At 32.3% G+C, this 24,366-nt stretch overlaps 1 protein-coding gene across 1 annotated transcript in view; it reads right to left on the bottom strand.

The window, feature by feature from the left end:
• Window positions 1–24,366, bottom strand: part of ATRNL1 (attractin like 1) — a 1,159,225-nt gene that overhangs the window by 778,764 nt on the left and 356,095 nt on the right. Inside the window, exon 21 of the mRNA XM_031949462.1 lies at window positions 939–991. Within this exon, the coding sequence (XP_031805322.1) occupies window positions 939–991 (53 nt within the window). The remainder of the gene's footprint in view (window positions 1–938; window positions 992–24,366) is intronic.

Below are 24,366 nucleotides of genomic sequence, written 5' to 3'. Positions count from 1 at the left end.
CTTGTCCTTTCCTATTTATTTATTTATCTTATTATTTATAATATTATCTTATTTATTTACTATACTAGTAAATATACACATATATGGAAATGAACATATACAGGTAGTTAGTAAAAATTTATTTAATTAAATTAAGTTAATGGACTTAAATTTACACTACACAAGGAGGAGATTGATTTATTTAATTCATCCAAAACATAGTTTAACAATTATGAATGATAAATAAATATGACATAGTAAGCTATAATTTCAGAAAAGGTGTTAAACCTGTTATCTATTGCACCAAAAAAATACAGTAATTTAAAATACTTTTAAAATCTGACAGGAAACTATTAGTATTAGAAACTTAAAGGGGAAAGGATATAGTACAATTGTTCCAGACAAATATAATTTTTACTTAGGAAGGTAAAGAGATCAATAAATTATTTTTAGATGTCTCAGATCTAAAAATATAATTAATAGTATGTGACTTTTTCTTCAAGTGAACTTTATATACATTCTCTCAGACTAATGTTTAAAATATTTGATTTCCCTAAGTATTTTCAGTTAATTTCAAAATATTCACGTTTGTAAAATTCTGTGTTGAAGACCTCAATGAGAGATGTTATACTGAAATCTAATCATGTTTATTACATTATTTTATTGAACTCAAAACTAAGAACAATAGGCCCACTATTGTGTAGTCTTGTAAGCAGGACAAAATAGTAAATACATTTTAGGCTAGACCTTTAAGCAGGAGTTTTAAGTTATAGGTATAGTTATATATAATTTAAGTTATCATAGTTTAAGGAAAAAGGAAATAATGTTTTGACATAGGAATGAAAGCATCAGTATTTCAAAGGTATTTTAAAAAACAACTCAAAGTTGAAATGTCTCAAATTGATTAATAATGTAAAATATCTTAGGAAAAATTAAAAAGAAAATGTTCAAATACTTACAGTAACATGTTCCTCTGAGTGGGTTACCAACATAACGATTTTCAGAATCACATCTGCCAAAATATAAAATCTCAATTACTGCTAAGCACTAACTTAAAAGAATCTTTATCTTATTCAAGTGAAAGAAGTGCTGGAATGCTACAGTGAGAAATTCCTTATAAAAAAGTAAATATTTTAAAAGTAGAACACAATATTCAAATGACAAAGTATATAAAATTTCTATCTCAGTGTCAAAATTTTTATAGTTTAAATTTGGTGAACAAGAGGCTTGGATTGTTTGCTTTGGGGCTCTTAAAAAGCCCAACCCTTATTTCTTCTTAGCAATAAATTATTTTGTGTTTTTTTTTATTTTGCTGAGCTTTTCCCATATTGTTTTTGATAGCTCAGAGTTCTAATAACATCAAACACATTAAGAAATAGTCATTCCAGTGGTTCATGACATAACATTGTCACTCTTTTTGCTGTTGTTTGTTTGCATTTTATTTTCATCATTTTCCTTTCTAGTTTGATTGAGTTTTCTTGTACAGCAAGATAATTGTATAAATATTTATGCATATGTTGGATTTAACATATATTTCTACCATGTTTAACATATATTGAACTACTTGTCATCTAGGGGATAGGATGTGAGAAGGGGGGGAACTGGAACTCAAGGTTTTGCAAGGGCTAATGTTGCAGAATTATCTATGCATATGTTTTGAAAAATAAAAACCTTTAATAAAAAAAGGAAATAGTCATTCCAGAACCTATAAACTCTGAATGTATATATTAAAGCATACATTTTTAAACTTTAATTTGTTTTCTTTTGCATCATAGTTAATAGGGGTTAATAATCATAGTTAAATAAATTCACATATATAATCAATATTAAATTGCTTGACTTCTCAAAGAGAGAGGAGGACTCAGAAAATAGAGAGGCTATTTCGAACTCAAAATGTTTCAAAATTAATGTTAAAAATATATATGTAATTGGGAAATATTTAACTAACTAAATAAAATATGTTAAAAATAAATTCAAAACACTAATTCCTAGAGTTAAAGAAAAAACTTAGCTTCAATTCTCAGATCTGACACTCTGTTAACTCTAAACAAATAATTTTTAACCTCTCTGAGACAGTTTCCTTATATACATGTTTTGGGGAGAAATATTATATGTTATTGTTATAATTTTATTATTAATGATACATTATACAATAATAATATATATTAATAAGAATTCTTATTTGTTAAAATATATATATTTATTTTGTCCATAACTTGCCCCTGCCCCCAACACACATAAGTACTAGAACAAAACTGTGTTAATTTGTTAAGTGAAAGGTAACTTCCCAAACCTATGAAGCTAGATAAATTCTGAAGCAATCAGGACTAAAACAAAAACCTTAAGAGACTGATTCAACACCTCAAAATATAGCATACAAATAGATTATGAATGAATATTATAAGACAAAAGGACATCAAGGTTTTTATAGAATCAGAGTTATAAAACTATGAGATCACTTAATTCAATCGCCTCTTTTTATTAATGTAATAATTTAGGCTCAGAATAGTGAGATGATTTATTCAAGTTTTCAGTGCATAGCATTGAGGCTCAAACAAGTAATCCCCCCCAAAAAAATATTACTCTAGGTACTTATAGTAGTACTAAGAATTTAAGTTAATTTCACCATTTGTGAAGACCATACAAGATTTTCTGTTTAGTAATAATAAAATAAGACATGAAATACACACACACACACACACACACACACACACACACACACACACACATATATATATATATATATATATATATATATATACATCAGCCAGAGGAATTTGTTACTGCTTTGATGGATTCCTGTACAATATATAAAGCAAGAAGGAATCCCTATTAAAGTTCTAAAGATACTCCGCCTTATAGATTTTTTTGTGCTGAGAGCAAAATAATTCACAGCTTCTCCAATGAGATTAAAGATCTTTCAAAGGAATAGCCCAAGAGTCTATACAAAAAAAAAAAAAAAAAAAAAAAAAAAAAAAAAAAAAAAAAAACAAATGAGTAAGGACTTTATTTAACTATGTAATGGATAGATAGTCCATAGGTAAATAAATCTTGCACAGAGACACTGCAATGAGCTGTACCTAGAAGTGACCTCTATATCAAGGAGATATAGAGAGAGCTAAACAAAGTTAAAAAACTAAGTAATACTTTGAATTAACTCAAGATCTCCTTGAAACAAAGATTTATCTTTTTAATGTTAATATCTGTCCAGAAATCTTGTGTGGTTTTAAATCATAGAACATAACAATTTCCAAAGTATTAAAACTCGAGTTGAACCAGAGAACAATGGAGAGGAACATGATAGGTATGAGGAAACTATACAAGAAATGTGTAAGTAGTAAAGAAGGTAGGGTTAATTCTGTGGCTAAAGAAATATTTACTATTTGGACAGTGCTCCATTGGTAACCACAAAATATTAAGAGACAAAAATGGGGGGTGGAATGAGAGAGTGAGGGGGAGAGACAGAAATTTAGACCAAAGCCTATAGTATATTAGGTAGATTCTCTATAAATTATTTTTTGTGTGTGTGATATGGTTAAGAATCCCATGGGTTAAGAAGGCATGTATGGGTATGTGTAGTATTCTCTTCTTTTCTAAAATATGATGGTTCTCTCTGGGAGCAGGTTTCTTGGGGAGGTTTTCTGGAGGCAGCCTTAGTTTTGGTTCAGAGTAATAATCACCTCAAATGCAGCCAGGAGTTAAAATCCAGTTCTTCTCTTCCAAAATAGCCTGGTTAGTTTTCTTAGAGGCCTATCTCCCTCCTTGGTTCCAAGAGTTCTTGCAGCTTGTCTTTTGTCGCCTCCAGCTCCTTCTGAATCTTGGTTCTACTCTCTTCAACTGACTCCAGGAGCTCTTTATATATGATCTCTTAAAGGTGTGAACCCAAAGGTTGACTCCTTCTCTGAGAGAGTGGGATTGTGGGTTTCTGACTTGTGAATCTCCCGAATTTGTGAACTCCAATGTGTGAGCTAATGTGTAAACTCTCTTAAAGGTGTGAGCTCTAATGTGTGAATTCTCCCAAAGGTGTAAACCTAAGCACACAAGCATTGTTTCCATCAACTCCAGTGAGTCAACATCTTGTAAGGATTCTAACAGGTATGAACTCTACTCTTGGGAAAATAGAAATGAGAGCAAGATTCATTTACATATTGATGTATTAAAACACATACATTTTTAATTTGTTTTGTACATATGAACAAATTAATCTTTACAATGCTATGGTCAAGAATAGAGACAATTTTTTCAATTGATCAATGATGGACAGAAGCAGCTACACCCAAAGAAAGAACATTGGGAAATGAATGTAAACTGTTTGCATTTTTGTTTTTCTTCCTGGGTTATTTTTACCTTATGAATCCAATTCTCCCTGTGCAACATGAGAACTGTTTGGTTCTGTACACATATATTGTATCTAGGATATACTGCGACATATTCAACATATATAGGACTGCTTGCCATCTAGGGGAGGGGGTGGAGGGAAAGAGAGGAAAAAATCAGAACAGAAGTAAGTGCAAGGGATAATGTTGTAAAAAATTACCCTGGCATGGGTTCTGTCAACAAAAAGTTATTATAATAAAAAAAATTTAAAAAAGAATAGAGGCAATTTTATAATACTCAATTCTATTTTCCTATTTTGATGAAACATGTAATTAAATCAAAATATAATACCAATAGGCTAATTAATTAAGCTACATGTTATTTTGTTATATTTTTCAACCTCTGATTTGCTTTAAAATGTGAATTTCACAAAAAAATAAATTACAATAAATGACTAACATTATGGTTATATATGGGAACAAATCATACAAGACCCTTGAATTCTCCCAATTTCAACTTTTAAAGAAATAGCTTAGTTTATGGGTTTTATTGTTCCCTCCTCCCTTTTTATCACTATTGCATAAAAACAAATGAATCACTATAAATGCCCAACAATTAACCTTCAGATATTGTTATAGTAGAATCAATCCTTTAGAAACTTCCTGCTACATTTTTCTTCCTTCCTTCAATCATACTTCTCCAAATTCTATCACTTTTATTAAGTATAAGCAAGTTTGTGTAGTAGAATTAATTTATCAACAGTTACAAGTCCCTTTTCCATCACAAGAACAAATCTGAATTGTTGCAATTTAGTATCTCACCAGTTTAACTATAGGGCTTTAAGAACAGAAAAGAAGTAAACATAATATTTCTTGCATTGTAACTGTAACTTTCTTGTTCAAATGGTTATCATTCAAAGTCCTAGAACCTCAAAATAGTAACTTTGGAAAATTACAAGATTTTAAGTAGATAATATTGACATTAAGAGCTCAACTACTGATCCATTTCCCCAAATGTGTTGAATTAAAAAGCTTTTCCTTTTTGTTACCTGAAGATGATATTGTTTAAACCACCTGCTCTTGTGGCAAGATAATGTACTAAGAAGCAGAGTAGATTGATTTTACTAACCAATAAGTTATTGTGATAGGGCTGGTTTTGGCTTTTTTTTTTTGCTGTTATTCTGTACTTTATTATAATGTAAGTTGAAGCACCATCACGTTTGTTTTTATGAGTAAGTTTTTTTTTTAATCATGACAGCACAATTTTATTGCTAAAATAAAATATTTAATTTTAGAGTAAAAAATCATGAATCATTTTAGGAGAGACTAAATATGAAATCAGATAGCTCCTAAAATAAATGGACTTCTGCCAAGTAGGAGCTACAGTAAGGCAGACTTTAAAATAATCAAAGGAAGAACTTTTTAATAGTTATAGCTGCTTAAAAATGTAATGTTTTGCATTGGAAAGAATAAGTTCCTCATTACTGAATACGTCCAGGTAAAAGCTACACAATTATCTGATAAACAGTAAAGGGAATTTTTCCTATATTGCCTCTGATGTTAAATAATTAGTAGCTTCTATACATATAAAGACATGCACATTTCATGCTGGTCAGAAACACAACCAGTGATTTTGTGGATTGTAGTTATTATAATTCTGAAAATATAAACTATGCCAGTCCTGAGTAGAGTTTTACTGCTTCATTTACCTCTAATTTCTTGCCCTGAGTTCATTTGTATATTAAACAAGGAGCATTATAGGAATAAAGATGAATCCCATTGCCACAAATTCCAAACTGATTCCATGAGTTTTATTGAGAGGAATCCTTGAAGCAAGCTTTGCGAACATTGACTAACAATTCCAAATTTAGAAACTATTAAAAAGAATTGTCTGAATCTCATTAAATAGTGGAATGGGCAAGGGAATAGAAGTCAGTCTCCAGAAAAAAAAAATCAAAAGTATAGATGTAATCTTACCCTGAGGGCTTTGTTGGGTACCTGCTAAGGCATAAGATTAGTAGCACTAGACTACAAATTGAAAAGTTATAGCACTCTTTTGCAAGGGAAAGATCTACTACTTACTAAAACTCATCTCATGGTAGCAGAGAACAGCAAATGGCCCTAAAGATGCTGAAGACTGTCAGATGTTAAAGCGGAGCAGTTCAGTGACCATAAGGGAGTGGAAATACCTAGAAGAATTAGTATAATGCCCATAAAAACTAGAAGAGGGTAAAATGTCAAAATGACTGGAAGATATTGAAGATTCTGTATTATCAGAGGTATAATTGGCTTGGAAAGAAGTGTGTCCTGACCTTATATTTCTTTATACATGAGCCGAAGGTAGACATGGTAGGAGTTGAGAACTCTTTGTGTATTTTCTCTACTTGTACTCATGAATTTTTTTGTGAATCTTCAGGGCACTTGTCATTTTCCAAAAACAAATAAGGAAGGAAGTAGGAGAAGTGAATTATGTGGAGGTGTTGATATAAATGGATAATTTGATTGCATTCTAGAAGACAAAAGAAATATAAAAGAAAATAATTTTTAAAAATGTATTGAACTTGTTAGAAAGTTCTGATTTGAAGCCATCATCTGTTAACTGACAAACAGTACCTATGCCAAATATATGGGCCACATATAATATCTTAGCAGAAAATAAGCACTAAACAAGAAAAAATAAAACCAGCTGTCAAAAAGTCACTTTCAAAGAATCTTCAGGAAGACTTTTCTAGGATTTGATGGTTATCAAAAATTCAAAAAGACTAGCAGGTTCCAGGTCACATGTGCAACAAGACAACAGAGTAAATATTTTATCAAATTCCTATGATCTCTCAAACCTCCCAAAACAGAAACTATGAATGAAAGATGAAGTAATGTTGGCTGTTTCCCTGGTTTAGTACAAGAATCCAAAATGAGATTTAAAAAAGTACCCCATAAATGATACTTACTGACCCCGAGTCCCATCAGAACCCCTTCACAACGTCCCATGCACTTTGCTCAGTGTTATCAATTATCAGACAAAAGAAGACAACAGAGGCTTATGTCAAACCTATCTCTATATTCTACTCCACCCCACTTCTACCATCACAGAGACCCTGACTGCAGGCTGTGGAAGGTTTTTCTTTCTTATTTTCTTTCTTTGTGTGTGTGGAAATTTTCTTAAGCATGTCCCAGGCTTGCAACTTGAAAGTACCAACACTGCAAACTCAGAGCCAGCAGCTCTGAACCACCAGAGCCAGAAAAAGTAAGCTCTGAACTCCTGATGTCAACAGGCTTTAAACTACCAGTGGCAAATCAAAGAACTAAGGAACAGAGGCAGTAGAGGAACAGATCAGTAACTGTGTAGAGCTGTGCAGACCTCTATCAAATCTCAGAGAAGAGGACAGTCTCCAGCTGGATCCTAATTATCTAAAATTCAACCAGTAAGGAGACCTAGACTGGTTAACTGTTAATTACCCAGTATCAGAAGAGGCAGAGAAATTTTTAAGATTCAACCTCCAAGAAAAACACACAAGAAGGAAAGGACCAAAATGAGAACAATAATGAAAATGAAGAAGGAAAGACAAAATAGCAAAAATTAGAGTATTCCTTGATCATAAACAGATAAATCAAGAGGAAAAAGAAACACCACAAGGAAATATGGCCTAAAGATCTAATAAAATATTTCAGGTATCTATCAATAAATACTCAAGATTGAAGGAAACTGATCTAATGTTTGATGAGATTAAGGACCTTGCAGAAGTTGGGGAGAAATGGGACTATAATATGATGTTACTAAGTGGTTTAAAAAAAAAGAAATGAAAATTTGAGACCAGAGTTTATGATCTGGACAACAAAAATAGTGAACAAAACAGAAGAAATTTGAATCTGCAATGGCAAGCCTCAGCAAAGAAACAAAAGAGAAATCAATGGATTAGGAATGAAAATACACAGATGTGAAAGATGATGTAAAGGGCTAAAACTGGAAGGTGCACTTGAATCAGACAATGAGCACTTAAGGCTAATTACCTATTGGACAATAACTCTATTAGCATGTTTGGAATTTCTCTTCTCATAGTTAATGCTAGCTCAATGCTTGGGGTTAAGAGAATTGTAGGGAAGGATTAGGGAGTGGAGTGTGAGAGGTGAGAGAACTTCACTTAGCCTCAGGAGAAGGAGGAGAAAAGTGTGGAGATTCTGAACTCTAGAATCAAGGAAGGATCCTTGGTAAAACTCCTGGCAGTTTTGTCCATCTCCTTCACTTCTCCCCTAAAGACCAAGCACTTTTGCTTATCCTGATTCTGGCTGATTCTGAGGCCTCAGGGAATTAGCCCAGACTTCACAAGACAATGTAGAAGAAGAAAATCAAAAGAACAAGAATATTAAGAATTAATATGTTCACTATGCAAGCAAAACACATGGATCTCAGAGATAGTTGCATAAAGACAACTCAAGGATCACAGGTATCCAGAAGAACATGGCAAGACAAAAGTCCTTAAACCATAGGCAATAATAGAAGACAATGGCCCAGAATTTCTAAGCATGATTCAAATGGAAAGAATTTACAGACTGCTTCAAGACAAAATAATAATAATAATAATAATAACTCAAGGCTGTAAATTCCAAGATACATACTGGTTGAATTTAATAATTCAATTCAGGAAGAAAAAAAGTTCTGCAAGTCATCAGGAGAAGACCTTCAAATATAAAACAAATACATTTAAATAATGTAACATTATTTTGTACCCAGTAGAAAAAAAAAGAGTAGGAATGAAGCAAGGTATTCAGAAGAGCATGGAGCACAGGAAGTAACCCAGGTAACCTGTCTGGCAAATCTATGCCTAACTATACAAGACAAAAATTTGACAACCAATAATAGAGTTTTTTTTTTTTGGTAATTTTTAGGAACAAAATAAGAACAGAAGATATCACCTTTATCTCAAATACTCCAACCAACTAAAATACAGGTGGAATGAATAGATGAACACAGCAACAACAATAGAGTGACAACTGAAATATCTTTTCAAATATACAAAAGGATACAGTGGTGAACATCAAAATCTGACAGATAATAATGAAGAGGCAGAGGCAGAAATATAGTATTATGGAGAGAACTGAGTAACATCTTCTCAGTGGTGAATGAAATATAGCAGGATACATGAAAAGCAGAGGAGGAGGATTAGGGGGATAAAGAAAAGGGAATGATATAATAGAGTCAAATTGATTGCCAGCACAGATGGGAAGGTGTCCTCTGTGGTGATCTCAGAAAGATCACAGCCTTCAGTGAAGTATGTGAGGAGAAGATGGGAAAGACCAAAAAGGAGAGGAAAGAAATACATGTTTTGGAATTCAGAGTGAGTGAAAGGAGATGATCCATCTACTGGATTGAACTTAAGGATTTGGGCACCTGAAAAATCTAATTATTCCAGGTAGCAGAGGGAGGAAAGAAGAGTTGGAATTTCTGGTAGAAACTAGCACCTCGGAAAAGTAGAAGACTATGGACCTTCTGTGATAGTTAAGAATCAGAAACAAAGTAAATTTCCATCTATTGAATAATGGATAAAACTGTGGCAATGAATGTGATGAAATAGCAGTTTGCTATAAGAAATAAGGCATAGGATGAATAGAGAAAAGTATGAAAAGATCTATATGAACTAATTCATAGTAAAGTAAGCAGAGCAAGGAAAGCAGCATCCCAGTTGCTACAATATATGTGGAAATAATAATGACACAATAAAATATAAAAGTAAATGTAACAAAGTAATCAAACATAATAAAGATCAAATAAAACTCACATAAAGAGATGTGAGAAAATATCCCCAATAAACCCCAAGTTAGGAGTGAGAGGCCCACATATGTCACACACTGCATATCCTTTTTTTCTCAATGTATCAATCAGTTATACTTTTTTTTTTTAGAAATAAAAACATTATTTATCATTCAGAATGGTTCTTGAAGAAGGGAAGGAGAAGAGACATGAATTAATATGGTGATACAAGAAAAAGAAAACATGAATTTTAATGTTTTTAAATAAAATTTATTTTTTTAAAACAGAGAACATGGTAATGCTAGTGAAGATAATTTCAATTTCAAACACAAATCAATATTATTAAAACAGGTTTGACAATGTCATATCCCTGCCATATGACCCTGGACAAAACACTTAACTTCTCTGAGCCTCAGTTTCCTTACATGTAGAGAGAAAGAGTATTTGTATACCTATGTAATTGTCATTCAAAATCTTACACAACACCTAAAAATGACTTGTGAATAATGTGCTTGATGAATACTGACTTCAATTTTTAAAAAAAGTTGTGATTATCTAACTATGCTATTATATCACACAGAGATGTACAATCAAAAAGAATCAACAAGAAAAATATATTCTTATTAATTAAAAAGTTAAAAGTTAAGTAAAAAATAAAAATAAATAAATTTAATTTAAAAATCATTCAGGGGCAGAGCCAAGATAGCAGAGAGGAGTCACATCTTTTCCGAGCTCTCCCCACAACTTTCACATACAGCAAATTCAGCCTCTGAATCAGTTTTGGAGTAAAAGAACCAACAAATATTGGGAATGTAACAAATTATTAGCAGAAGATAATTTTAAAGATCTCCAGAAAAGGTCTGTATCGATCAGGCATGGAGGGAGGCAGGCCAAGCACAGGCCAGCTAAGCAGAGATGTCAAGTGGTGATGTGGGCTCTGCTTGCCAGAGAATTTACTAGAAGGAATCTACAGCAGTGTTGGCTACTCTGCCCTGGTTACTAGCTAGTAGATCAGCAGACTAGTTATAAGAAACCCAACACAAATACAAAAGGCAAATAGTGAATGAACCCAAAGCCGGAATTTCATGGAACCTGGGAACACCCACCTAGCACCAGAAGTCAGGCAGCACTGACCCAGCACAACCACTGTCACTTACAGAGAAAGCTTGGACAATCACCCCTTTGCCCTAAAAACAGATTTCAATTTAAAAAAAAAAAAGCAAAAAAAGCAAAAAGAACTCTGACCATAGACAGTTTTTATGGTGAAAGGGAAGAACAAATTTCAAACCTTAAGTTCACTAAAAGCAGATCATCTCTAGATGTAGCTACAAAGGGTAATATAAATTGGTACCCATCTCACACAGCTCTTTAGGAAGAAATTAAAAACAATCTTAAAAGAGAGCTAGAAGAAAAATGGGGAAAGGAAATGAAAACTTTGCAAGGGAATTTAGAAAAGGAAACACCAAAATTACGTGAAGAAAACTCCTTATACAATAGATTTAGTGGAATGGAAAAAGCATATAACTCCTTACAAAATAGATTTGACTATTGGAAAATGGAAATGGAAAAAGAAAACAATTACATGAAAAACAGAATTTGTGAAATGGAAAAAAAAAATGGAGCAAAACAACTCATTTAAAAATTCAATTGGACAAATACAAAAAGAACTAAAAAAGGTAAATCAAGAAAATCATTTACTAAAAATGAGAACTGAACAAATGGAAACGAATGACTCAATGAGACATCAAGAATCAGTCAAGAAAAACCAAAAAACATGAAAAAATACAAGAAAATGTAAAATACCTACATGGGAAAATAAGTGACCTGGAAAACAGATCTAGAAGAGACAATGTAAGGATTATTGGACTTCCTGAAAAACCTGATTAAAAAAAAAAGAAAAAATATCTTTCAGGAAATCATCAAAGAAAACTGCCCAATCACCTCCAATGAAAACTCCAAGGAATATCATGGCTAAATTTCAGAACTATTAGACCAAGGAAAAAAATATCACAAGCAGTCAAAAAGAAACAATTCAAATATAGAGGGGTCACAATAAGGATTACCCAGGACCTAACAGCTTCAACCTTAAAGGACTGAAGGGCTTAGAATCTGATATTCCAAAAGGCAAAGGAACATAGAATGCAGCCAAGAATAAACTACCCTGCTGAACTGAGCATTATCTTTCAGGTAAGAAGATGGGCATTCAATGAAACAGGTGAAGTTCATTTATTTCTGATAAAAAGATCAGAGTTGAACTAAAAATCTGATTTACAAATATAGAACTCAAGAGAAGCATAAAAGGATAAAAAGAAAACTCTTGAGAACTATCTCTCTGTTACGGATATACATAGAGAGTGCAGATATAATTTGATTTCACTAATATAATATAAAAAAGAAACGAGGTAGAAACGGGATTGAACTGGAAAAGGGGGGGAAATGAGGAAAATTACATCTCATGAGAGGCAAAGAAAACCTATTTATAATTGAAAGAAAGAAGGGAGGGACCTCTTGTCAGATTTAGTCAAAGGGAGAATATTAGACATATTTGGTTTCACAAAGAAACTTATCTCACCTTATAGGGAAGTGGGAGGGGAAAAGGAAAGCGGGAGACTAATGGAAAGGAAAACAGAAATAGTAGGGGAAAGGCATAAGAAAGGGGGAGAGGCTATGAAGGGAGACAGCTGTTAAAGGCAAGTGATGATCAGAAGCAAAATACTGCAGAGGGAAAGGGGGAAAGGAAAGAGAAAAGCATAATTTCTGGTAAATATGATGGTGGGAAATACAGAATTATTCATTTTAATTGTGAATATGAATGGGGTAAACTCTCCCATAAAATGAAAGCAGCAGACTGGATTAAAAGCCAGAATCCTACAATATGTTGTTTACAAGAAACACATTTAAAGCAGATATATACAGAGTAAAGGTAACAGGCTGGAGCAGAAGTTATTATGCTTCAGGTAAAGCAAAAAAAAAAAGCAAGGATAGCCATCCTGATCTGAGATCAAGCAAAAGCAAAAATAGATAAAAAGAGATAAAAATAGATTAAAAGAGATAAGGAAGGAAAGTATATCTTGCTAAAGGGTACCACAGATAATGAAGCAATATCAATACTAAAAATATTTCGCATCAAGTGATATAGCATCTAACTTCCTAAAAGAGAAGTTAAGGGAGCTGCAAGAAGAAATAAACAGCAAAACTAATAGTGGGGATTTCAACCTTGCTGTCTCAGAAGTAGATAAATCGAATCACAAAATTAAAAAAAAATTAAGGTAGTAAATAGAATATTAGAAAGGTTAGATACAATAGATCTTTGGAGAAAATTGAATGGAGACAAGAAGGAATACACTTTCTTTTTTAAGCAATTCATGGCTGATCATATGTTAGGCCGTAAAGACCTCAAAATCAAATACAGAAAGGCAGAAATAGTAAAAGCATTTTTTAAGATGACATGGCAATAAAATTACATTTAATAAAAGACCAGAGGAAAATAGAACAAAAATTAATTGGAAACTAAATAATCTAATCCTCAAGAAGAGTGGGTGAAACAGTAAACTATAGACACAATCAATAATTTCCTGCAAGAGAATGACAATAATGAGACAACATACCAAAATTTGTGGGATGAAGCCAAAGAAATCAAAATAGGAAATTTTATATCTCTAGATGCTTACTTCCATAAAATAAAGAAAAAGAAAATCAATGAATTAGGTTTGCAACTAAAAAAGGTAAAAAGAAAAAAAAAGAACAAATTTAAAACCCTAATAAAATACCAAACTTGAAATTCTCAACATAAAAAGGGAGATTAATAAAACTGAAAGTAAAAATAAAACTATTAAATTAATAAAACTAAGAATTACTTTTCAGAAAAAAATCAACAAAATAGATAAATCTTTAGTTAATTTGGTTAGAAAAAGGAAAGAGGAAAATCAAATTGTTAAGTCTCAAAAATAAAAATGTAGAACTTTCCACCAATTAAGAGGAAATCAGAACAATAATTGGGAGTTATTTTGTCCAATTTTATGCCAATAAATTTGTTAACCTAAGTGAAATGGAGGAATACCTGCAAAAATATCAATTGCCAAGATTAAGAGAAGAGGAAATAAATTATTTAAATAGTCCCATTTTAGACAAAGAAATAGAAGAAGCTATTAATCAGCTCCCTAAAAAAATCTCCAAGGCCAGATGGATATACATGTGAATTCTACAAAAACATTTAAAAAATAATAAATTCCAATACTATGCAAATTTTTTGAAAAAATAGGGAAAGAAGGACTCCTACAAAATTCCTTTTATGACATAGACAAGATACTGATATCCAAATCAGGTAGGATAGAAACTGAGAAAGAAAACTGATTGATTTATAGATCAATTTCCCTAATGAATATTGATGCAAAAATATTAAATAAAATACTAGCAAAAAGATTACAGAAAGTTATCCCCAGGGTAATACATCATGACCAAGTAGGATTCATAACAGGAATGCAGGGTTGGTTCAATATTAGGAAAATTATTGGCATAATTGACCATATCAATAACCAAAGTAGCAAACACCATGTGATTATCTCAATAGATGCAGAAAAAGCATTTAACAAAATCCAATCCTCATTGCTATTAAAAACACTAGAGAGTATAGGAATAAATGAACTTTTCCTTTAAATGATCAGTAGCATCTATTTAAAACCATCAGTAAGCATCACATGTAATGGGGATAAACTGGAACCATTCCCAATAAGATTAGGTATGAAACAAGTTTGTCCACTGTCACCATTACTATTCAATATTGTATTAGAAATGCTAGCTTTGGCAATAAGAGTTGAGAAAGAGATTAAAGGAATTAGAGTAGGCAATGAGGAAACCAAATTATCACTCTTTGCAGGTGATATGATGGTATACTTAAAGAACCCCAGAGATTCTACTAAAAAGCTATTAGAAATAATCCACTCCTTTAGCAAAGTTGCAGGATACAAAATAAACCCACATAAGTCATCAGCATTCTTATATATCACTAACAAAATCCCAACAGTTAGAGTTACAAAGAGAGTAGATAATGAGAAAAGTAAATTATCTCTCTTTGCAGATGATATGATGGTATACGTAGAGAACCCTAGAGAATCAGGTAAAAAACTACTAGAAATAATCCATAACTTTAGCAAAGATGCAGGATACAAAATAAATGCACATAAATCATCAGCATTTTTACATATCACCAACAAAGTCCAGTAGCAAGAGGCACAAAGAGAAATTTCACTTAAAATAACTGTCAATAGTATAAAATATTTGGGAATCTATCTTCCAAGAGAAAGTCTGGAACTATATGAACAAAACTACAAAACACTTTCCACACAAATAAAGTCAGATCTAAAGAACTGGAAAAATACCATGTGCTTTAGATAGGTCAAGCAAATATATTAAAAATGACAATACTATTTAAATTAATCTACTTATTTAGTGCTACACTAATCAAACTGAAGAAATTATTTTACACATTTAGGAAAAATAATATCAAAATTCATCTGGAAGAACAAAAGATCAAGAATTTCAAGGGAATTAATGAAAAAAATTCAAATGAATGTGGCTAGCTGCCAGATCTAAAACTCTATTATAAAGTAGTGGTCATCAAAACCATTTGGTACTGGCTAAGAAATAAGAGTACTCGATCAGTGGAATAGGTTAGGTTCACAGGACAAAATAGTCAATGCCTATGGGAATCTAGTGTTTGACAAACCCAAAGATCCTAAATTTGGGAAAAGAATTCACTATTTGACAAAAACTGCTGGGAAAATTGGAAACTAGTATGACAGAAAGTAGACATCGGCCTACACTCAACACCATATATCAAGACAGAGGTGAAATGGGTTCATGATCTAGACATAAAGAATGATATTATATATTTCAGAGTCTGATTCTTTTTGTATAGCAAAATAACGGTTTGGACATGTATACTTATTTTGTATTTAATTTGTACTTTAATATATTTAACATGTATTGATCATCCTGCCATCTGGAGGAGGGGGTGGGGAGAAGGAGGGGAAAAATTGAAACAAAAGGTTTGGCAATTGTCAATGCTATAAAATTACCCATGCATATAACTTGTAAATAAAAGGCTATTAAAAATTAAAAAAAAAAAACCAAGATGTTAAAAAAATGATATTATAAACAAGTAGAAGAACATGGGATAGTTTACTTCTTAGATCTATGGGGAAGGAAGGAATTTGTGGCCAAAGAAGAACTGGAGTTCATTATTAAATAACAAATAGATAATTTTGATTATATTAACTTAAAATTTTTTGTACAAACTAATGCAGACAAGATTAGAAGGGAAGCAATAAAATAGGAAAACATTTTTTTACATTTAAGGGTTCTGATAAAGGCTCCATTTCTGAAATATATAGAGAACTGACTCAAATTTATAAGAATTCAATCCATTCTTCAATTAATAAGTGCTCAAAGGATATGAAAAGAGAATTTTCATATGAAGAAATTGAAACCATATCTAGTCATATGAAAAGGTGCTCTAAATTATTATTGATCAGAGAAATGCAAATTAAGATACAACTACATACCTCTCAGATTGGCTAAGATGGCAGGAAAATATAATGATGAATGTCAGAGGGGATTTGGGAAAATTGGGACACTAATACATTGTTGGTGGAATTATGAACATTATGAATAGGAGCAACCATTCTGGAGAGCAATTCGGAACTATGCCCAAAGGGCTATCTAAATGTGCATACCCTTTGATCCAACAATGTTTCTACTGGGCTTATATCCCAAAGAGATCTTAAAAGAGAGAAAGGTAACCACATGTGCAAAAATATTTGTGGCAGCCCTTTTTGTAATAGCAAGAAACTGGAAACTGATGCCCATCATTTGGAGAATGGCTGGGAAAGTTATGGAATATTATTTTTCTGTAAGAAATGATAAGCTGGTTGATTTCAAAGAGACCTGGAGAGACTTACATGAACTAATGCTAAGTGAAATGAGCATATTCAAGAGATCATTGTACATGGCAATGACAAGATTATACAATGATCAATTCTGAAGGACATGGCTCTCTTCAACAAGGAGATGAATCAGAGCAGTTCCAATGGTCTTGTGATGAAGAGAGCCATCTAGGCCCAGAGAGGGGTCTGTGGGAACTAAGTGTGGTTCACAGCACAGCATTTTCACTCTTTTTGTTGTTGTCTGCTTGCATTTTATTTTCTTTCTCATTTTTTCTGATTTGATTTAATTTTTCTTGTGCAGCAAGGTAATTGTACAAATATGTATGCATATATTGGATTTAACATATTTCTACCATATTTAACATATACTGGTCTACTTGCCATCTAGGGGAGGAGGTGGGGAAAAGGGAGGAAAATTGAAACACAAGATTTTGCAAGGGTTAATGTTGAAGAATTATCCATGCAAATGTTTTGAAAAATAAAAAAGATTTAATAAAGGAAAAAAATTAAAAAGCAATCAAAATAAATGAACATGAAAAAATAATCTAGGCTCACCCTTTTTTTCCCATTTGGAACCTGATGGCATGAGAGACACAAAAAGATCTTTAAGGAATTAATCATCTGTCTCAAGTATGTACAGTGTTGGTTTATGCAAACAAGCACAACCTATATCTTGGATACCGAAATTTGCCTAGGAAGACTGACAAGAGTTTTAAACTCACAGACTGATGATCACTGGATAAATATTGCATTTTCTATTAGAGAACCCATTATCCTATACATAAACTGAAGTTTTTAACTTAGAAGAACTCAATTTCAATTATACACATAACCATTTAATATTAAGTACTTACCAGAGTTGAGCCATATGATCCTTGTAACAAATATATAGAAACAATTGACAAGCAGGAGTTCAATGTGTACTCTTATCTAGGGAAAACTAATGTAGATGCAAATGCCTTGTCCCCCTAAGTCATATAATCCCCCAAATATGATGATAACCACAAAAAATGAAAGTTGATTTACCAGGAAGTCAGACCTCTTTTTAAAACTTCAAGAATATAAAGATATTGTGAAAAAAAAGCATGTTGTATGTATGGCTTCTTCAAGAGCATTCACTGATCAAGGGAGAGAATCTTTCCTGGACCATTATCTCTGCATCCTAAGATAGACCCACAGTATGAATTGAAATATGTTCCCACATATATATCCTTATATATACCTTGGCAGCATGTTTACAAAATATTCTTGAGATTTTTGTTCATATTCCCCATTCCCAAAATTGCTTTATGCATATGCGTTCCAACTGGTAATGTAGTCACCCATGAGAGACTATTCCTCTTGCCTATGTTGTGTTAGTTTTTTTTTTCTCTCTCTCAATTTACTGCACTAATTGAATGTCTCTTGGTGGGAACTAATATGTCCTTGCTTGTTGGCTTAACAAAAGTAAACACATTTGAGGGCCTCATTAGCTATGATTTTGAGAAGATGTTCATCCAAATTTAAAATGTGCCTCAAACTTGGATTTTGACTCAGAAGATCTCACCTCCTGAGGGAATACTACAATCAATTTTTAATGCACTAAAAACAATTCTGATGATTCTCATTTCTCAGATTCACATTCATTTAAACTATCAGGCCCTCTGCAACTACAGAAGCCAAATAAATCCTTTAAGAATAAGAATTACATTAATACAACACTATTTCATTAATTTACAGGAAGAGAATAGGAATACACACTCTGCCTAAAACCTTCTATATTGAGACTAACATCTTTAGGAAATTATATATATATATATATATACATATGCAATAAGAAGTCATTTTAGTACTTTGATCTTTGAGTTCTTCACTACATTTCTTTTCTTAACTCTTAAGATTGTGATTCTATATATTCTAGCACTGTGTGATTTTTGTCCATATCTTTCTTTCAAACTCTCAATGAAGTCTCACCCAACACAACAGAAGACTTCTTCTGACTAGTTATTTCAAAGTTAGATGGATCCCATCATGGTTGGTTAATTGTTACCCATTCTTGAAGAGGACCAAAATGATATCACTATATTAGAGTCAAATTACAGTGTTTTTAGCTGTTGTTGATCAGACCAATATGAATTTGGAATGCTCTGCCACAGGTTGGGCATAAATAGTCCCTAGGAATATTTGGAGTTAACTCTCTAAACCTTGCAAATCTTGCATTTCTTCTGAGCTAATTCAATTCCACTTGGATCATATAATACATCACTTTCTCTGATGAGGGTAAACCATGCTGGGAGGTCTTGTGTCAGTATTTACCGTGTCATACAATCAATTGGAAAGTTCTGAAGAAAGAACTTGAGAATGTCCTTGTATCATTTTTTCTGGCCACCTTGTGAGCCCTTGCCCTGTGTGACTTCTCCTTAAAATAACATTTTTAGCAAACATACATTTGGCATTCAAACAATGTGGCTAGCCCAGTGGAGTTGTGATCTGTGCAACAAGGCTTTAATGCTTGACAGTTAAGTTCAAGAAAGGATTTCATTGTTTGGTATCTTATCCTCTCAGGTGATATTCAAAATCTTCCTAAGACAATTCAAATGGAAGAAATTCAATTTACTGAAATGGCACTGGTTTACTGTTCAACTTTTAGAGGTATACAACAATCAGGACAATGGTTCTGTAAGCCTTCATTATGATATTCAGTCTAATACCTATCCTTTCCCACACATTCCTTAGAGTCTCTCAAATACTGCACTAGTTCTGGAAATTAATGTGTCAATCTCATTATCAATGTGGATATCTCTGAAAAGTATACTTCAAAGGTAAGTCAACTTATCCATAGGATTCAAAACTAAGTACCATCATGGTAAGCTGTGTCTGACTTTATCTTTAAATAACCATTGTACTTGGATATGTAAAGTCATATTTATTCTTCAGGATGTCTTTTACATTTATTACTTCTTGTCCATAAAGCATTGTTGGTGATATAGTACAGGATACTTACAACTATCACTGTTGTTGGGGTTTTTTTTTTAACTAAATTTGAGTCGACTGAAATGCTGATTTTTCTGAGGTAGTGGTTGTATATTTCTCAGTCATATAGCCTAATTATTGTGGAAATCACTTAGTAGACAAGTATTTACATAGTGGTAACTTAGTTTAGTGGATACTGTCAATTCTTCACTGAATTTCTACTTCTTCTGCAGCAGATGATGATATAAAAGTTGCAATTAAATTAATGATGGTACATCTGTCATGCTCATCCTGATTAACAGGAGGTGAATTAAGCATGTATCCCATAATATAAAATATCTTGCTTTGAATTAATAATGAAACTGAATTCTACACTTACTTTAGACTTTTTTGACTTCTCTACTATGCCACCATATTGAATACTTTCTTCCTTGTTTTTCAACTTTCTTTGGTATGTTGTCTTCTTTTATTAGTAATCTATTTGAAATCAAAGACTTTCTCTTCCTTATTTGTATTCAACAGTCTTTGCCACAGTGCTTAGCAGATAGTAGATGCTTAATAAATGTTTTTGGCTACTGATTATTAAAGTTCATCCCTTCAAGTGAACATGTGATGCTTCCTTTCATTTAGCTTCCATTTATATATTCTAGTTTTGCTTATAGAAAGAATGTGGTTATCTTATTAGTAATAACTCATATTTTCATATTACTTTTAAGTATACAAAGTCAATTCCTCAACAAGGTCCCCAATTACTAAAAGTCATTAAGTGAAAGCTAGATAACCACTTGTAAGAAATCTAAATGACGCTCACACAGATAGATTTTTTTGCTAGATTGCCTCTAAGGTCTCTTCCAGATCAGATTCTGAATTCTGTGAGCATTTCATTGGGGATATAACCATTATGGATGGAAAAAAAGAATAAAACTGAAGGCAAATATAGGCTAAGAAATAAAGAGGAACCTATTGTGGGGCTTTAGAGGGGGTACTTGGGTTGTTTTGGAGAATAACAATTGCACAGGCCCCCTTCTCCCAAATATAAACAGACATTAGCATTAATAATTAATTAATTCTGATCAAGTACCTATATGCTAAGTAGACACTAGGGAGCATACTAGACAGAGTATTATACTTAGAGTCAGGAAGACCTAAGTTCAAACCTGGCCCCTGACACTTAATGTGTGGTACTGGGCAAGTCACTGGACCTTTCTCTGCTTCTTTTTCTGCAGCCATAACAGGAGAATAATAATAACACCTATCTTGTACAGATTTTGTGAAAATCAAATGAAGCTAGGGGGCTATGGCATTATACGAATTACAGCTTTCACCGAACCAATGCCAACAACCTTATGTTACCCATTCATAATCCTATCTCTCTGGGGCATAATTATAACAAGCTCTATTTGCCTATGACAAAGAGACCTCAAATCACTCGTCGCATACTCCTCTGTCAGCTATATAGGATTAGAAATCATTGCAGCCCTCATACAATCCCCCATGGGCTTCATAGATGCCACTGTACTAATAGTTGCCCATGGGCTCACCTCCTCAATGCTTTTTTGTCTAGCCAATACAAACTACGAACGAATTCACAGCCGAACTCTTATCCTAACTCGAGGCCTCCAAATAATTCTTCCACTAATATGCGCCTGATGACTATTACCAAGTCTCACTAACCTAGCCCAACCTCCCTCTATCAACCTTCTAGGAGAACTCATAGTAATTATGACTTCATTCTCCTGATCTAAATTCTCACTCATCCTATTAGGTATTAACACAGTCATTACAGCCCTCTACTCATTATACATACTAATTTCACATCACATATACCCTATCAAACCAACTTTTACCAGAGAATACACATTAATGGCCCTACACCTTCTCCCCCTACTTATTATTTCCATTTGCCCCAAAGTCATTCTTGGCATTACATACATAATATTTGTAGAGTTAAGACAATACATTTTATTTCTATATTTCCTCTATATCAAGATCTGTATTAGATAGTGGGAAATGCCAAAGAAATATGAGATATACTCCTTTTACAACATGCATCTAATGGAATAAACAAGATATGCACACATGAAAATATTGTAAATGCTGATCAATATGGTAGAAAATAAAAAAAAGAATTAGGAGTTTTGAAAATCTAAGAATGCTAGAGAATTGCAAGAGCAAATTTTGAGAATGATTTTCCATAGACATTATGAAGATCATCTGCCAGGATAATGGGAAGAGAAATGACTTTATAATTTAAAGACTTGAGCCCAAGTTCTTCTATTTATTCCTAGCTGATTATCATGTCACTTATTCTCTGTTTTCTGTACTGTAAAATAAGAATGGTAAAACACAATCTGATTCAGTTATGATATAAGTAAAATATTATATTGTTACTATCATGTGTAAGCATTTTGGGAAAAAGGCTCCCTTGGCTTTAATCTCTTCTCTCTCTAATTTGTCCTCCACACAAATGTCAAGATAGCATTTGATGAATAAGGAAACAAAAAATATGGTAGGATTATAGATGAAGTTTAAGTCCTCTAGTGTTGTAACAAATGAAGAAGTATTTAATATTAAGATATTCAACAGTTTTAAAGTTGGCTAATGGTGTCTAAGAATGATGTGGTTTTTAATTTTTTTTCTTTATTAAAGCTTTTTTATTTTTTAAAACATATGCATAGACAATTCTTCAACATTAGCCTTTTCAAAACCCTGTGCTCCAATTCCCCCCCCCCTTACCCAACTTCCTCCCCTAGATGGCAAGTAGTCCAATATATCTTAAACATGATAGAAAAAATATGTTAAATCCAATATACGCATCCATATTTATACAATTATCTTACCACAGAGGAAAAAATCAAATCAAACCAGAAAAAAGAGAAATAAAATAAAACGCAAGCAAACAACAACAAAAAGAGTGAAAATGCTATGTTGTGAACCATACATAAGACCTATGTGATTTTTAAAGAAAATATTTTATCTTTCCCTACCACTTTATAAATAACAAAAGGAAAGTGGAATGAAGCCACACAGGAATAAGGGGTGAATTTGGAATTTTTTATTTATCTTTGTATCCTTGGGGACAATCTTATAGCTATTAGATTCTAGTTAGTTGGGCTGACCCTTGAACATCATTCAGAGTTTGTCCATCAGACTTGTACTATCAGTTTTTGGTTTTGTAAATCCTACAAGGATTTATACACCTTCACAAAGTCAAGGATCTCCATTCTATGCTGAGGTTTCAAGGTACGGCTTTTAAAATATAGTTAATTAACTGAATATGCACCATTTTACAATTTAATCTAAACTAAGCATTATTTTAAGAGCCATCTAGTTCTGAGAACAATTTGAAAAGATACTATAATTATTTCAAAAGAAAATAACACCATACGATTTTCGTCATTTAGTTTAATACAATTCTTGATAAATGTATGTAATATCCGTAACATAAAGTACATGATTATACACTGCATTATCCTAACATGATGATGCATTGTCATACTCTTACATTTTTAACTGCAAAGGTTTTATAAATATTGAAAAATATTATCAAGATTTATGAAAAGTCCTAATATATTCCTTGAAATATACTAATCATTTAAAAAGGGATATGGATTTTTTTTTAAAAAAAATAATAACTTGGTTCGAAAAATTAGTTTCAATGTTAATGATTGTTTCTAGAAATGTATAGATAGATAGATAGATAAAAATATATATGTATATACTCTAAGTCTCAGTTTAATTCTGTTCCCAAACTGTTCCTATTCTCCATTAAGCATGCATAGTATAGCTCATGTGAATTGCTTTGAATAAGTCAAGAAATATAGTTCCAATTATAAAACTGCTATTCAGTGAATTAGTTCTACCATTATACATTTTAGTTATTGAAGTAATTGTTTTGTACTTTTCCAAAAAGCCAAATTATAGGGTGTTTAAAATATAATGTTGAAACCAAGGGGACATATTTTATCTCTGAAATATATTCAACTCTTAGAAGAAGCACTTAGATTAATATAACATTGTTATTACCCTCTCCACTTAAAATGTTCTTATACTCAGCCCAAAGATTTTAAAGTGCTATACAAAAAAAAAAAAAAAAAAAGCCCATGTTTTCTTATATCTTGTTTTAGGTGACGAGGTTTAATAAGTGCCATGATCAAGTAATTAGGCTGCCACAAAGAAATACAATAATGGCAATAGAAATGAGATTCTGCATCTTTTCCCCCAATCCTTCCAAGATTGAACCACAAGTGAGGTGTTCTATGTTCCCCAGCTATTCTGATACATAATATCTGTGCCTCAGTTGTTTATTTTAATAATACAGAAATGGCCTATACTAATGCTTTCACATAAAGGGGGCATATTAAATATTTATATGCTCTTTTTCTGGCCGTAATCTCTATTTTATACAGAAATCACCTATAAAGCACAA

The sequence above is a fragment of the Sarcophilus harrisii genome, chromosome 2 (genome assembly GCF_902635505.1).
Source record: "Sarcophilus harrisii chromosome 2, mSarHar1.11, whole genome shotgun sequence".
Taxonomy (NCBI): Eukaryota; Metazoa; Chordata; class Mammalia; order Dasyuromorphia; family Dasyuridae; genus Sarcophilus; species Sarcophilus harrisii.
Note: the sequence above shows the minus strand (reverse complement) of the source record. Positions and strands in the feature narration are given on the sequence as shown.